The sequence below is a fragment of the Rhipicephalus sanguineus genome, chromosome 7 (assembly GCF_013339695.2).
Source record: "Rhipicephalus sanguineus isolate Rsan-2018 chromosome 7, BIME_Rsan_1.4, whole genome shotgun sequence".
In the NCBI taxonomy this organism is placed as follows: Eukaryota; Metazoa; Arthropoda; class Arachnida; order Ixodida; family Ixodidae; genus Rhipicephalus; species Rhipicephalus sanguineus.
This window is the reverse complement of record NC_051182.1, coordinates 95200934-95217281: the sequence shown is the minus strand read 5'-3', so window position 1 is coordinate 95217281 and position 16348 is coordinate 95200934. Positions and strand designations below refer to the sequence as shown.

At 45.1% G+C, this 16348-nt stretch overlaps 2 protein-coding genes across 2 annotated transcripts; one reads left to right on the top strand and one right to left on the bottom strand.

Annotated features, from left to right (window-relative positions):
- Positions 1-1486: 1486 nt before the first annotated feature.
- LOC119399603 (cytochrome c oxidase assembly protein COX11, mitochondrial-like) lies at positions 1487-8812 on the bottom strand. The gene is given in 6 exon segments (XM_037666409.2): positions 1487-1887; positions 3587-3628; positions 5174-5236; positions 5238-5300; positions 7336-7491; positions 8407-8812. Coding segments are annotated over 6 exon segments (681 nt in total). The 5' UTR covers positions 8623-8812; the 3' UTR covers positions 1487-1746.
- Positions 8813-9162: 350 nt separating this feature from the next.
- On the top strand, positions 9163-15742 carry LOC119399604 (uncharacterized). The gene is made up of 3 exons (XM_037666410.1): positions 9163-9392; positions 11690-11803; positions 14062-15742. The coding sequence occupies exons 1-3, from the start codon at positions 9295-9297 to the stop codon at positions 14264-14266; spliced, it is 417 nt and encodes a 138-aa protein (XP_037522338.1). The 5' UTR covers positions 9163-9294; the 3' UTR covers positions 14267-15742.
- Positions 15743-16348: the final 606 nt, after the last annotated feature.

Genomic DNA, 16348 nt, shown 5'->3' with positions numbered 1-16348 from the left:
CGGAGGGGGGCGGGGGAGGAACAATACATCGACTTAAGAAAAAACTTGCAGGGTCCCTTATGTGTTCAGTTAAGACGACTCGAAGTCAAAAGCCATCTTTTTCTTCTCAGCCGATGTATTGATGCTGCTCCGCCACCCTCCGAAAGCTTTGTGCCCTTAGCGTGGTCTTCCACTGCCTCCAGGATCGGAGGCACCTCACCTGGTTTTGCATTGCCTCCGTGATCGGCCCACCTTTGACCAAGCTACGATGTCATGTGATGACGGCATCATGTGATGTTACGTCACGTGACATCAAGCCACAATTTGTGACGTGATGATGTCACAAAATTTTGCAATCTGTGATGTCATAGGGTGACATCACCATCTCATGATTTTCTGCATCACTTGTGCTGTGCCCGACGCTGCAGGACACCGATGGTCAATTTTCACGTTTGATGAGGCATCTAAGGCTTTTGCCTTAAAAGATGGTTTTCCCTTTCAGGTCGTCTTAGGCATGTGGTTTTGCATAAATGACCGTGTGAGTCTTTTGAGTACAATGATCGCACCACACCCTATCAGGAGTTGACCACTGAGAGTGACTTACACTATTTTATTGCAAACACATCTTATTACGACTTCCTCGTGTGAAAGCTTTGTATTCATCTACGTTAGTATGATTACATTAATTCTGTGCAGCATACCTTCAGATGACCGTGAACAAATTAGCAAACGTCGATTTATTAACATAGGGATTAAAATACGTTGCGTAAAAGAACTCCGCACAAGCAACCCATCATTATTTCATATCACCGTCGTGCATCCCCCTTTTCCTAGTGCTTTCTGCCTTCTTATTTCTTGTTTGTTTCAAGTAGTGAAAACTTGGATCTAATCAAAGGTTGTTGCCTGTAACGACCACTTAGTTTATTTGAATGACACCACACATCGTTTGACATGCGCTTAAAAATCTGAACAACTGGAGTGAACCAAAGGAGCAGGCTTGGCAACCGAACACACACAGCACGTGGTATACATACATTGCACTATAACGCAGACACAAAAGCCGAAGCCCGAACGCTGAATTCAGTGATCGAAAATGGGACAGAAAGTCGTTTTGTGTGCACCAAGGCCATAGAACAGAAAAGAAAAGAAATCCTTGCCATGCATACATGTACACACTGATGGCTAGCAGATGACACCTGGAGTAATTGACACTTCACGTGCTCCTGACGGCAACTCCACTCGATTTCACGGGGCATTTTGCTTGAACATTCAGTAAAATTTGTTTTATGAACTTGCCTACTAATCTTTCAATAACTCGAGCAGGCCACCCTGGCCAGCAACGTCAAGCAGCATTCACGTAGCGAGCGCACGCGCGCTAAGCGGCACCAGAGTCCCCGGGATCACGCCACACGCGAGAGGGTGCCACTCGAAGATCTCGAGGCGAATCCTGCCTCTGCAAAAGTGGGGGGTCTAGCAAAGCCATTGATACAAACATCAACGCTCAATGCATGATTGATCGTTTTATTTTTTCTTATTCCACCCCCATTGGGTTGCGTGTAAGAGCCCAGGATCAAACCCATTGACCAAGATCAGCAACCAAACGCCACAACCCCTGGTTCACAGTTAGAAGGTGTGCCATGGACATCATCCAAACGTTGCATGTAACAACAACAAAAAAAGTTCATTTTACACACTAACTAGCGTGAATTGTGTGCCTCCTGCAGCACGTTGTGAAGGAGTCCTGAGACTAGACGAGGCGCATTGGCATCACCGGATGTTGGGCAGAGGCAGCTGTATGCCCGGCTTGGCCTCAAAGAAGGTGTACGACAGTGTGATGTCATTACAGTTCTCTAGCAGTGGGTCAGCCGCAAACTCCGGGTCGATGTAGAAGAACACTGGCATGTCCACCTGCGGTTTAGTAAACGCAATAAAGGCAAATACGGAGGTTAAAAAAGAGTGCATACAGTAAAACCTCGTTAATTCAGTCACTGGGACTGTCAAAAATCTTCTAATTAAGCGGGTTTTCGAATTAACCAAACATAATAAACCGGGATGCAAGGAACTTTAAATTACTGAAAGTAATCAGAGGTGGTCGTTTGCTGTGCCTGCTAGTTTGCGGCTCCAATGGTTATGTTTTCCAGTCGTAATGTAGTTCAGCGCAAAAAACAGGCAACAGATGAGCGAGAGGACAAGGACACAGCGCATTCTTCCAACTAAAGTTTATTGGATTGGGACGCATGTCCCAATCCAATAAACCACACACACACGGGGAAAGCAAGAAAAGAAAAAACCAGGAAGTAAAAACCAAAAGGTGAAATCAAGAAAAGTGCCGATAAGTCACACACTGGTTTTCTTCCTCGTTTTTTCTTTTCTTGCTTTCCCTGTGTGTATATATAGATGTGTCCCAATCCAATAAACTTTAGTTGGAAGAAATGCGCTGTGTTCTTGTCCTCTCGCTGAACTACATTATGACTGACTCGTTCCAACTCGCCCAACAAGCAACGTTGCTATGTTTTCCAGCAATACCCGGTCCCAATTTTGCCGCTAAACCGGGAAAATGGCGGGCCTTGCTGCTGCCAGCACAAGAAAAAAAAGAAAGGGGAAAAAAAACAGTCTCGTGGTCAACTGAAATGCATGCCTGCGGAAAAGAACACATGTTTCACTGCAACACACCGACCAAATTACCCCCACGTCCCTCATTTCTAGACCTGGGGCCCCTAAAATCAAGGTTAAAGATATGTGGGTCGGTATTTTAAAGCAAACACCCTGCCAGTCTTTCGCCAGGCGAAGGAGCGTCGGTGGGGCTGTGTTGCTCAAGCAGCAACTGGGAACATTGCTCACAAAGGCGCGGTTGCGAGCACTGGCGCACGCGATATCTCGACATACATCAGGAGACAGCTTGTGCACTTGCTGTGCTCTCAACGCTTCCTTCACATTTAAAGGACTGACAGCACGAAAACCACTTCAGTCCCTGGAGCGGCCGTATTCCCTTAAACTAGCACTTTGTTGAGTTACACATGATCAGGTCAAAAAGAGTTAACCGCTGGCCTTACTTCATATAACATTCCAATTTGTAGTTATCGCATTCATTGCAGTCAAACCGTGATTTTTTTTTGTGCTTTTCTTGCTTGACCAATGGTCAGAACAACGCTTTGCCCATGTTAACAGTGCTTTCAGCCGCACGTGAACGGTGGACGATAAGACTAGCGTAGGATTGAGCATAATGCATTGCTACCATGCTGGCCACAAGTTGATATGACGAAGAACCCACAAACTGCTTTTGATGGCACAGCAACTAAATGCTGATGGCTGCAAAAGCCTTCAACGACGCTAAATGTTGAAACAGCAAGCCACTTGTTATGACCATCTCAAATGTGAATAATCCGCACTCCGAGCAATTGTCAGTTAAAAAGGAATCGGGTGCCCTCCTTCTCATTCTGCTAATGCTAGGCTCTATCTCTCGGTCTTCATCAATGACGTGTTGAAAATCGCCACGCTTGAATGCTTTGGACACCGTGTCACCCTATTTTCTAACGGTACTTTCTCCCACTGGTGACACTGCATTCCCAGCTGACAGCATACAATGTCGTGGAAAAGGTGCACTCACCTGTTCGTTGGGGTTCAAGCGCTGCTCTTCAAAACAGAAACACTGGAAACAAGAAAAAAAAGCGCAGGGTGATTAGCACACACGAAAATGGCCACAGACGAATCACTGCATCACAGCTCCAGCACAGAGCTAAAAAACATAAAGAAAGGAAAGCAGATTCTCTAATCAATTCGTCCAGTACAGCACAGACTCACCCAAGGGCCATGCTTTCTTTTTGCAAGTTTTGACAAGGTTCTGGTCTTAAACAGGACCATGCAATTTGGCCTCATTTCTCAGGATACGAGTAAGAAATATATACATACATCAGATTGTCCCTCTCTTGTAAGACATCCTTTAGAGCTTTCTTCTGTGGCACCATTTACAAAGAGATGCAAAAATTTTGATTCAGATCAACGACAGTTCTTTCGCATTGGGAAAATACAACGATGTTTGAGCAGTACTCATTCCTCTTTGAAGTGATGAAAACTCGGTGAACAAGAAATGTAGCTGGAGCCAACGTTTCGACATCTTTCTTGTTTGCAAATGTATTTAGGCGATTTCCACTTACTGAAACAGTACCGTACTTAGAACTTGTGCATTTGTTACTTGTTGGCATACACTCAACAAATGGCACCATTCCACGTTGTATCGAGGCTGGAGCCACTGTTTCAACAAGGGGTGAGCTTCAGCGACATTTGTTCACTTAATTCTCATCACTTCAACGTCATCTTCCACTTAACTTCAGTCTTATACGTGTGCCAAGTTCGAAATAAAGGGGTCATAGAATCTGCCGTCCCACCTGAGGGCCCCAGGTTACGTGTTAAATTTGAAATGAAGTGGTCACAGATGGCATCCTATAAAGCGAGCTGATCGCGCGACATGTTGACCACAATCGTTGATGCAATGAGCTTGGCTCGTCCGAATGTGACGCGTTGTGTTCGCATCACAACAACCTCACTTCGCTTCAAATCCAAGGTGCCTGCCGTGCACACCACTCTATACTCGGCGACAACTCTTCTCGACAGTACTGTGGAAGCTGCATAACCGAAACGCATGCCTGCTTTTGCGCCAAAAAATAGTACTTAGTTTACTGATAATTTTCTCATTTGCCTTGCTGAAATAATTGCTGCTTTATTTATCATGAGACTCGAACAGTTACAGGAAGTCTTAGGTAAAATACAGTTACTGTTCCCTTTGCAAGAATGCCTTCCTTTTCTTTCCATTTCCTAGACAGCACCACCTTTTCAGCATGCCCATTTTCCAAAGTAAGCATGGCCTCCGTGACATAGTGGGCCAGTGTGCGGCCACAAACGCGCTGTTTAGTTCTCCAAGAAAATATACTCGTAATATGACACTATAATGTATACTGAACAGTCAGAAATGTTTTTCCCATTCACATTTTTCATGTATATGTTTTTCTAAACGTGTTAACGATGCGAGCGAGCGAAACCGAAATCAGCCGCAAGCTGCCGTACTACTTGCAGAGCAACACAAATGTGCGGAAGCCCCACCTCCGTAGCCTTAGCTACAATGTCAAGACAAGTTGTCGCCGAGTATAGCACCTGCAGAAAGATACCGCATTAACTCTAATGTGAACAACCCTCTCACCTGGATCTTGTTGAAGTACTTTCCAGCTTCGAAGGGTAAGATGTTGTAGGTGGCGATGCCAGTCAACGGGCTTGTCGCCTGGATTGCGCGCTGTGTAGAAGGCCAGCACGGTCTCACCGGGGGCGACCTGTACATGGTAGATGACCTGGTTATCACTATGGTCACAAGTAGTTTCCTCTCCATTATACCTGAGATTCATTGTAGCAATAGAGATAAAGATTAGCTCTAACAAACTGGCAGTCTGGTTCGTGCAAAAGTGACTGATCACGTAGCGCAAAATTTGACACCGGACAAGAGAAGGGACAAGACGAGCGCTTTTTTAAGCGCTCGTCTTCATCCCTTCTTTTGCCCAGTGTCAAATTTTGCGCTATGTGATCAGTTATGCATTACCAACATGCCCAACTTCATGCTCTTGTTCGTGCAAAAGCCTTAGATACAGCAATGCATTATTCATTATTCTTTCTTCAACACTGGACAAGTGGCGCCACCCTTCGTTGGAAGGAGACGGCTTTTAAGGGCTCTTTTTCTTTGTTACTGTTAACGATGCGAGCGAGCGAAACCGAAATCGGCCGCAAGCTGCCGGGTTGATTGCGCGACATGTTGACCACAATTGTTGATGCAATGAGCTTGGCTCGTCCGAATGTGACGCGTAATGTTCCCATCACGGCAACCTCGCTTCGTTTCAAATGCAAGGTGCCTGCCGTGCGCACCACTCTACACTCGGCGACAACCAACATGCCCAACTTCATACTCTTGTTCGTGCAAAAGCCTTAGATACAGCAATGCTTTTCGTTGTAACATGAGCTTCCATAGTTTTCCCTCTCGGTTTATACGGTGATGCAATCAGTCAAATAAGCTTTTTTTCTTTTTTTGCAGTGGGTGACCAAGATTTCCGCAACTGTTTCAGACAATTTAAAAAAAATGTGGTTGTGAATTGTCTTTCGATATTTATTTTCTTTTTTAAGCTGCCTTTCGAGTTTTGAGCCTCATGCCAACCAAATATTTCTTCGTTACAGCCGATATCGCGGCAGCTCTTGCATTTTTGGTTTCGTTATTTTAAAAAGAATAAAGGTCACTGAAATTAAGCGTGACCAACCATCCTATTTTGTTTGCTGTAACTAATAATTCACTATAGTAGTGCTCGTTATAGCAAGGTTCTACTGTCCTGTTATCAAATTCATGATATACACAGAAAATTGTACCATAGTCGAAGAACAAAGAGACACCTCCTACAGAATGCAATGGAAAGAGTTATTCAATGGAGGTCAAATAAGAAGGGGCAAAGGCACTGACATTGATGCAAAATCAATTAATGTAAACAAATGTAATTTTGTGGAGCCTTTCATCCTGAAAGCGTGCAATGGTTGAAAGGGAATAACATAGCTGAGAGCTCCTAAATTATATCTGACCACTTCGGGTTCTATTTAGCATGCATCTTGTGGGGTGTCCAAGCACTCAGGTAGAAAGGACACAATACAGAGCAGTGCAAACAAAAACTCATTTACTGGATCTCCTGTAGAGTAAGCACGTACTTCGATAAAACTTGCTGCTGGACAAGTTGGCGTTGAATCACATACAAAATTTTTAGCGCTAAAGTTGGAAGCAAAAGAATCCTAAGAAAGTGAGCAAAAACCACCCTGTGCTGTGTTCTCTTTTTTCGGAATCCTTGACTTCCCACTTATGCGCTAAAAATGTTGCAGAGTGAGCGAGCTAGCCAAATTACTTGATGAATGAAACACGATGCCGAAAAGCATTCTTGAATCTCTAGTCAGATACAACTTTAGAAGTCTGCACAATTTCCTCCTCAAAGGCAGATGAACACAAGCCTGCCCCAATGGGTGCGCTCTCCAGACTGACGTCATGAGCGGACTATTTCTTTAGTCGCGGAAGCGATCGACTGCAGCGCTTCGGTCGTCGAGGCGGGGCCTCCCGGACTTCTTAAGTTGTATCCAACTATAGAAGGTAAACTTACTCGTAAGGTTATCGAGCAAGTAATATTGCCCCCTAGTATTCACAGCTTGTAAGCTGTACCTTTAACAGAAAAGGCACCTGGTTGATGAATGCATGCGAACTGCCAGGGGGGTGTTGAAGATTCGACCGCAACGATATCACAGCACTCACATTTGTAAGCATGCAGTGGGACGACAGAGCAAGGTACACACCACAATATCCGCCTGGCGTGGCTTGAAGTTCCACCGCAGCCCCGAGCCGATGTCAGCGGCAAAGTTGACCCGGATCTGACGATGGCTCACGCGGTCCATCTTCTCGATTTTCTCACCGGCCTCGGTCGCAAATGCTTGGCCGCCCCGGCCCGTTGACTGCGTTCGAGAGACAAATCACATAGGACCCGATGGTACGCTGTTTAATATCTACGCACAGAGATTACGGCACATGGGTGAAAAGTCAAAGCAGCTCACATTGCATGCGAAGGTGCTCAGTGCATTCGCCAGCCCTTGATACCTCTCTCACAAAAAGGAACTGGAACACCTCGACTGCATATTCTAGGGTGAGTAAAGGCGATGCCTTTTCTTGTGCATATGTAATAATAACCGTCAATTTGATACAGTATGCACATGTAACACCTTCGTGTGTATAAACAGAGCTTAGTCGTAGGTCGGCACTTGTTTGAGTTATTGAGTTATAACAACCTGCCTATACTGCACTGAGATATTGAAAATGGGCACAATGTGCAACTGATCTGCCATTTCTCTCATGACTATGCCTGCTTGGATGACTTTTCTGTGCAGACAAGACACAAAACGTTTTCCAGCAAGAGCTGCACGTGCGTGCTCGCACAATAAGTAAAAAAACAAGAAATTCGGCCTGCACCAGGCATATTTAACCATGACCCATATAATACAGGTGGCATTTCGATGGCGATCAAGCTCCGATTGGGATTGAACTTCTCTACCGCGATTGGCTCCTTTTCGTATCTAGCGCGAACAGGCCAATCGCGATCAGTCTGCTCAAGATTGACGACCGCGATTGGCTCCCTTCCGCGTCTTGCGCAGATAAGCCAATCGCGATCAGTTTGCTCAAGATTGACGACCGCGATTGGCTCCCTTCCGCGTCTCGCGCAGATAAGCCAATCCCGGTCAGTTTGCTCAAGATTGACGACCGCAATTGGCTCCCTTCCGCGTCTCGCGCAGATAAGCCAATCCCGGTCAATGAACTCGATCCTGGCCGCGGCTCGATCGCGATCGAAAGTGCCCGTGTTACACCAGTGTGCTCACCTGACAGTACATCCTGTACAGCGGTACGGCCGCGTAGCTGAGCCCACCGACGAGCACAGTCATCGAAGTGACGTACATGAGCACGGTCCGATTCTTCTTGTCTCTCGCGCCGCCGCTGGCGTAGTACATGCGGCGTGCGCACGGAAAGGTCAGCGTGCTCCTGAGAAGCTTCTCCAGCTGAACCGCCGACCGGCACGCGCACACGCACAAGCTCATGGTCGGGCATCTAGAGTGGCTTACGAGTGCACGCTTATTGCCTGCTAAACGGACGGCACTATGATTTCCGATCGTTACCTTATTACCATTTAAGACGCAGAACTCCCGACTGCGCCAGCGAAAAGCCGCGTACGAATTTAACCTTGGAAGTAAACACGCGCTGCCTGCTACAACAGAAACTGCACATGTACTTGGCTTGGATGCCTATGGTCCACTGGTACCGTTACTGTCCGTTCACGATTTACCGTTATGTGTTTGTTTGAAGGCTTTTACTGCTTTTCTAGTGTGTATTGACGAAAAATACGTGATATAATTTTGTAACGGTGTTATACCGGCTTACTGCGGGTGCCGCCACAACGTGATCCTCGATCATGCTCAATCAGCGGCTCACTGAACGTAAAAAATGCAGGTCTTGAAGGCTATGTTGTTAATGGTTGTAAAATATTAAAAAATACTTGCTCAATTGCGTTACCAATCTCAGAGGCTATAAACTTGTATAAACAGAAAAATTAGCATTTTGAAGTCAAGTCAATCCACGGCTCTTTAACCTGTCACGTGACCATACATGTCTACACGTGAACACGTGCGCGGAGTGCGTCGCAGCAGCCGACTAATCGCCTGCGTTTCTAAAGTCAGAGCCCTGCTGTGTGGTGTGAAATCGGCGGCTTCACGATGGCTTACATTGCTTCTAGAAGTCTACTGTCCAAGCTTTATTTCTTAGAAGGCGTTACCAGGAGCGCCACAGTGCCTTGCCTGCCCGCTCTCCAAAGGTATCGAGCTGTTCTTCCCGCTTGACTCGCATGATCACCTGTAGTCGGCTAGTTTCACTTTCGCGAGCGATTAAATCATTCTGAATGGTAACACTCGTGAAATCTTTAGCTTGCTACGCGAAGTTCACGAGCAGCGGAGCATTCCACGCAGCCTAGCTAAACTCCACAGCGCGAAGTCATTTGATGCGCCTGTTTACCTTGTTTTGCCTCGGATATCAACCGGAATGAATTACAAGTTGCGGCGCAATTTGACGAAACACCGACGGAATGAGAGTAGGGGACAGACATAAGCCCTAGCGTGTTCGTGAATTCGTACACCGATGAAAATAGTTTCAACAGCGGAAAGAAAACGTGCCAACGCGACCTCGCACGTACCGTGAAGGTTTCGTTTAGGTTAATTACAGTCAAGGGCACTAAGCATCGAAACACTCGTATGGACATTATTGGTCAAGCGGCTAATATAGAAGCTCGTCACCATATTTTCTTCCCCTTCAAAGACACTTTCATATCCCTCAACCCTTTATTTTTTTTTTTCGCCTGCCAATGTAGCATGATTTTTTGCCCGCCAGTGTAGCATGATTCGAAGTCTACTTTTTGTGCACTATTGCTCAGACTTCGTTTTCAAGGACCTTATATGTAATGATCTGTACAGCGAAACAATTTCGCCCGAAACATATCCGTACCTTAAAATTCACCTTTAGATTACAATCCTATTACATATGCCTCCATGCAGTTTATAGGTATGTGCATTAATCCGTATGTGCATCTATATAGCTATGCTCTCTTTACCCGCCACGGTGACTTAGCAGCTGTGGTGCGAAGCATGAATTCACGGGGTCAGATCCTGCCCGTGGTGGCCATATTTTGGTGAGAAAAAAAATGTGAAAACTTAGACTCACATTAAGGAACCTGAGGTGGTCAAAGTTACTCTGGAATCCTCCATTGTGGTGTGGCTCATACTAACTATATTGTGGTATGTGTACTCAAACCCAGAATATGATCTTATTTCATTGTGGCAGTTCAAAAACCTCATGTGAAGCCAGAAAACACCTTACACCCAGCAAACGCGAGAGGAAACGCATCCAAGACGTAACACAATGTGACGTACATGCCAGAACAAGAGAGAAGCTTCATGCAGGGAATGTTAAAAAGACAACATTCATGTGTACACTATTTTCAGTCACACCCCAAACAACGCAAACATCAGGAGAGCGTATATCGGGGACCGTTCTCAATCAGGGAGGTTCTGCTTCACAAGAGTTGCAGTTTGGGCAAGTTGGTATCCCGCGACGTTCTGGATGCTTGAGTTGTGCTAAACACTCAGAATGTCATAGGTTCTGCTTAACTTTCAAAGCCAAGCCCTCTTTGTGAACCTCGCCTATATTTTGCCGAGCGTGCCTATTGCTGCAGCTCCCTTGCCAAATAAATCCCTGACCGATCTCAGTCTAGTTGAGGGATCAGACAGGCATCACCCACAGCCGGGAAAGATAAAGGAGTAAGCGAGTAGGGGCAGGCAGGACGTTGGCCTCTGGGGTGATGGTGGGAGAGAGTGCACCGAGGAAAGGTGGCCTGACATTGCTCACGCATTCTGCTGCTCCCATGTGCGCTTCTGTGTATTCAAACAATGGACATGATCACGGACGAATCGGTCGCGTGACTTGTGACGCGACTCGGATCACTTTGCAGGCAGCATTTTTGCGACAGGGGAGAATTTCGGTATTTCTCTCTGAAGATACCACCTGTGATTTGGGCCTCCATCGTTTCGCGAATTGCTTGCGCAGACTGAAGAGGTGCTGTGGGTCACACAATCTGTAGGCTGAATCGCGATTGGGTCTGTCGTGTGACCACAGCAAATCAGGTGCCCAAAACAAATAGTGCTGATAGCTAGCTTGCATCTTTGGACTTCTACCTGACAGAGCACCTGACAAAGCAACAGAAAGAGTAAAGTAATGTAACACCAAGAAAGAATGACTTTGTTATGCTGTGGAATGAAGCTCTGCTGTATGTAGGTTTCAGCGGGGAACATTGGATCTTTTCGGCATTTTTTAGTGACCCTCTCTGCCTTGCCTTGCTTCACTCTCGCACATTGGTTGGGAGTTTAGTTGATGTGGTTGCTCACTTACTTCTCTCTCGAAAAAAAAAAAAAAAAAGAAGAAAAAAAAAATTTAGCGCTCGTCTCGTGTTTATGTTGCTCTCTTGTGTCCCCCGTAATTTTCGCGCTACATGCTCTACGATCAATTCTTACAAACTCGCCCCGATTTCTGTTCTGGTTGCACGTGTGTCACTCTTTTGTGCAGACGTGCTGCCGGTGGGAAAGCTGATTCGAAGGACGCTGATGAGGACGACAAGCCGTACACGTACAGCACAAGCAACGCAGCCAAGTGGAAAGCTGCGCAGAGCTTCCGCACGCCGTAAGTGGTTGGGCAGGAAGCGTTGGCTGCGTTTTTTTTTTTCTTTCGTTTGCTTTCTGAGTGCAATTTCTGTTATGACTCTGCACTGCAATTTCAGACGTGCACGCTTTGAGATTTTGCCCAGCATTTGTAAACCCATGGTTGAAACGGAGTGACACCAACCAAGGTACTGATTAAAGGCAGAAACTTCTTTACTTTACAAAAATTAAAAGACGCAACGTTTCAGGTCCCACTTAGACCCTTCTTTGGGGGTGACTGGGGAGCACTAGAAAGCAGTGTTTATATAGCCTTTTCAGTCACGCCCGTTCTCAATGGTGTGCCGAAGACCATTGGACTTCAGTGTACTTCAATGGAGTGGCACCCAAAATATCGGGTCTTTTTGTTTTTGCAAAGTAAGAAGTTTTTACTTTTAATCAGTAGTTTGGTTGGTGTGCCTCTGTTTGAACGTTAAGTTCCTTCCCAACCAGGTAGAATTCTATCATATGTTCACCTTTAAATCATTTTGTAATCCTGTACCGTTTGCATAAGTTTATACACAAGTACATTAGCATTATGTAGCAGATTTCAGTGCTTCTCTTGCTTTGGCCATTGTGGTGCAATAATTGTTCTAGAAACTTTTGAATTAAGTCACTTGCTTCGTTAGAGTACAGCGTAGTCATCATAAGTATGTAAAAGTGCCATGTCTGTCACCTCTCTTCTCTTAATCTCTTTAATGCAGCCATGAATGTACAGACAAATATGACCCAAGCCGGCTGGCTCTAAGGCTTGATTCACATAGCTGTCACCTGCACATCACGGCACCAGCATCTGCCAGGAGCAAGCGTTTGCTCTACTGTTCCTCTTTAAAAACCAGACTCCAGGGAAGCTGAACAAGGCACTTTATGTCACCAGCATGTTTTATAAACTACCTGGTGAAGAAACACTTTCTTCTGACAGGCGCCGGTGACGGTATGAGGTGCACATGACAGTTGTGTTAATCAGGCCTCAGGCGACATAGCCATCCACATTTTTCTAGCTTATCAAACCAAGCAGCGCAGTAAAATTTGATTTAATAATGCAGCTTAATGAATTTTCTTTCTTGAGCCAGCATACAGGCTGTTTCAGCTAAAAAGCACCAAGTATTAAAAAATTAAGCATAGGCGCTACGCGTCTCCAATTAGCACAGTATTGTTCTGAGCCATATAGAGCACGTCAGAATATTTTTTCCAGCCCGCCAAGCTCAGCAATTAACAAAGATTGCTTGATGAACTTTTTAAAAAGTAACTGTGGAGAAAAGTTTTCAATACAAAAGTTGTAGTGCTTGCTCAGAAACATTGAATTTTTCAGACTATGTTAAGTTAACTCCCCTGCTTAATTTTTTTTTCGGCCTTTCTTTAAAGTGCGCGAATTTTTAAAAATACGACGTGACTGCCGGCAAACGCGTGGCACTTTTAGTGCCCTCAAATGTAAGTTGAACGAATTATCAATGGCTGCTTCACGCACGCAGATCGATGGAACAGGTTATCGGTGACTGCGATGGACATTAAGCGACAAAATGAGCATACCGTTTCAACAACAACAAAAATTCTTCTACGAAAAAGTGGCAGCCACGTACGGAGCAAATACTACATGACAACGTAGGCAGCATTTGATGCAGCGTAGGCATTTTTTTCTTTTCTTTTTTCACCAATGAGGAAACACATTGGAAGGGGCATGGGTGACAGTGTGATGAAAGACCGAGATAAAAGATTCACTCACATGTGGTGGCCGCTCTTTTGTACATTTTTTTTTTCTTTAGGCGGTATGTCCCTATCATCATTTAGCATCCATCGCAGTCACCGGTAGCCTGCTCAATCGGCCTTCGTGCGCGGAGCAGCCTTTGATAATTCGTTCAACTTAAATTTGAGGGCACTAACAGCGCCACGCGTTTGGCGGCAGTCACATGGTATTTCTTAAAATGCGCGCAATAAAGACAGGCTGGAAAAAAAAATTAAGCAGGGGGAGTTACCTTAGCATAGATTAAAAAATTCGATGTTTCTGGACGAGCGCTACAACTTTTGTATTGACGATTTTTCTCTAGAGTTAATATTAAAAAGTTTATTAAGCAATATTTGTTAATTAGCCAAGCTTGGTGGCATGGAGAAATATTCTGACGTGCTCTATATGACTCGGAACAAGTACTGCGCTAATTGGAGATGCGTAGCACCTATATTTAATTTTTTAATACTTGGTGCTTCTTAGCTGAAACACTCTGTATGTCTCCTTCCATCTGTGCGCAGAGAAATCGATGCGCCCCCTGCTCAGCGCTGGTCCGTGTTGGCGAGCATTGCGGCGTTTCTCATCTACTTCTGCGTCCTGCGTGAGGAGAATGACTTGGATCAACAACTGGTTCGTCCCATCACGGACACCGTGCCGGACCTCAAGAGGTTCGGGACACCGCCACCGCTGTCTAAAGAGTGGGTCCCGCCAGCCTGGAGGGACTGATTGCCTTAAGGACAGCGAAGCGAGGATCGCGTCGAGCCCTTCTTCTCTTCCTTCTTTTTGGTGCCGAACTAGCCGTCCCACCTTCCAACACCGGCGCGACTGTGGAACGTCTCGAACGTAGTGGTAGTCTAGTCGGACACTTAGTTTCGTCGGTCTAGAGCACGCTGCCTGTGCTTAGACCTGTGGCACGTTTTAGCTCATCAGCAAAATTTGACTGTGTATCTGTGCCTGCACTGCTTGAACAAGGCATTGTTCACATTTCGTGATATAAAATTAGCTGTTTCAAGAACTGTCCTCGGTCACCACGCAGTGTTGCCAAGATGCCTCTTACCACATAGATTCCTGAATAAATTTTTTCTGCTAGCGAAAGCGGTGAGTGTCAAGACATGTTGGTATGACTGAAATGAAGTGGCGACTCCGCACAGACCGCAGAAATAGCTGGAAAGTGATAAATGGTGCTCCCTAGGCAAATCAAATCATCAGGACATGCTAGGCCGAGGAAGGTTTATTATAAGACATTGTGGTTTATTTGAGGACGCTACTTCTTCCACTGCTGCAACTTTTTCACGAATCTTTGTCCACCTTGTGGGCTTCCACAAAACCGGTTTGCGAAATTTAATAGAGCGCTTTAAAAGAACCTAGAGGAATAGTGTTGAAGCCGTTGCACATGCACAAGATGTAAACTATGTTTGGGTTTTGTGTCGAGCACACCATTTGTCGAACTTATTTAGGAGCCCCAGAACTTGCCCCAGAACTTGCCCCAGAAGATTCGCAACAGCAAACATTGTGGTACCTATTGAAGTTGCTAGTACCTTGTCTAGGATCAAACTGATTGAATGTCTGAGTAACCAATGATATTATTAGCAAGTGATGATGTTATTGATGTTATGAATAAATTAAATACTGATCGTAACATAATTGACAGCGCAACGGGTTAAACACGGACAGAAAGAAGAAAAGGACACAGCGCTGCGTCCTTCTTTCTGTCCGTGTTTAACCCATTGCGCTGTCAATTATAGTTACGATGAACATCTACCAACTAGCCCAACTCGTGATTCTGCTTCAGCATGAGTTAAATACTGGTGTAGGCTATCTCTTTCTCCCATGTTACACTACAGCAATGAGTGGCAGAAAAATAGCGAACATTTCTGAGATTGGCTGTTGATTTGAGAACTCAAATGCCTTAAAGTAGTTGGCCACTCAAGGTTGGGTTGAGGTAATTGAGACTCTCAGAATTGATGTAGATTATTGGTGAACTAATTACCGCTACACATTTTAGAAATGATATCAAAGAACATGCGAGGATTTTTTTTTTCTAAAGGAGCCAGATCCAGAGACCAAAACTGGGCTAAACTTCACAGGAACGTAAAGCACGCCAAAGTGCTTTTCACTTTAAAGACATTTATAATCAGAATGTGGCAATTCCTCATTGTAACGTGGACTCAAAAAAGCAGTTAATAAAAAATGAGTGAAGTCCTCCTGCTGTTTGAATCAAACTGAGCCAGATCCATTAAACCAATGCTGCATCAGCACCTCCTAGCCAAATCAACCAACATGGCGGCATTCAATCTGTTTCATCTGTGACCTAGTTGCTTTGCTATTGTATTTTTGCTCCACAATTACTTTTTTTTGAGCGAGTTGGCACTTACTGAAGGACTTGATGTCGTAGTGCAGACCTCAAATAGAAAGGCTAAGAAGCAGATTTTCCTACTCCTTTTTGCTTTTTTAGTGTTTCTTTTCAAGTTTTGTGCTACAGTATCATGTTGTTCTTTCGCTTCAAAACAGTATACTTGAAATGGAAGACAACAGTAATGAAGATATTAAAAATTGATCTATTAGTTGGAGAAGAAGTGATCCCAAATGGTGCAGCATAAAACCAGCTAAGAAGCTGAGACAAAGAGCTGAAGCATCTTTAGAGGCCTTCAATGGATGGCAAGAGCAAGAAAACGCTGCCGACTGTCCAGAAGGGTGTGCCTGTTACCAGAAAGGACCACCCACTCTACAAGTCTAGTCATCACCATTGCAAACATCTAACAGAGGATGGCACTGACAAAGGCACAAGGATAGTGTTAATTTTGTCGC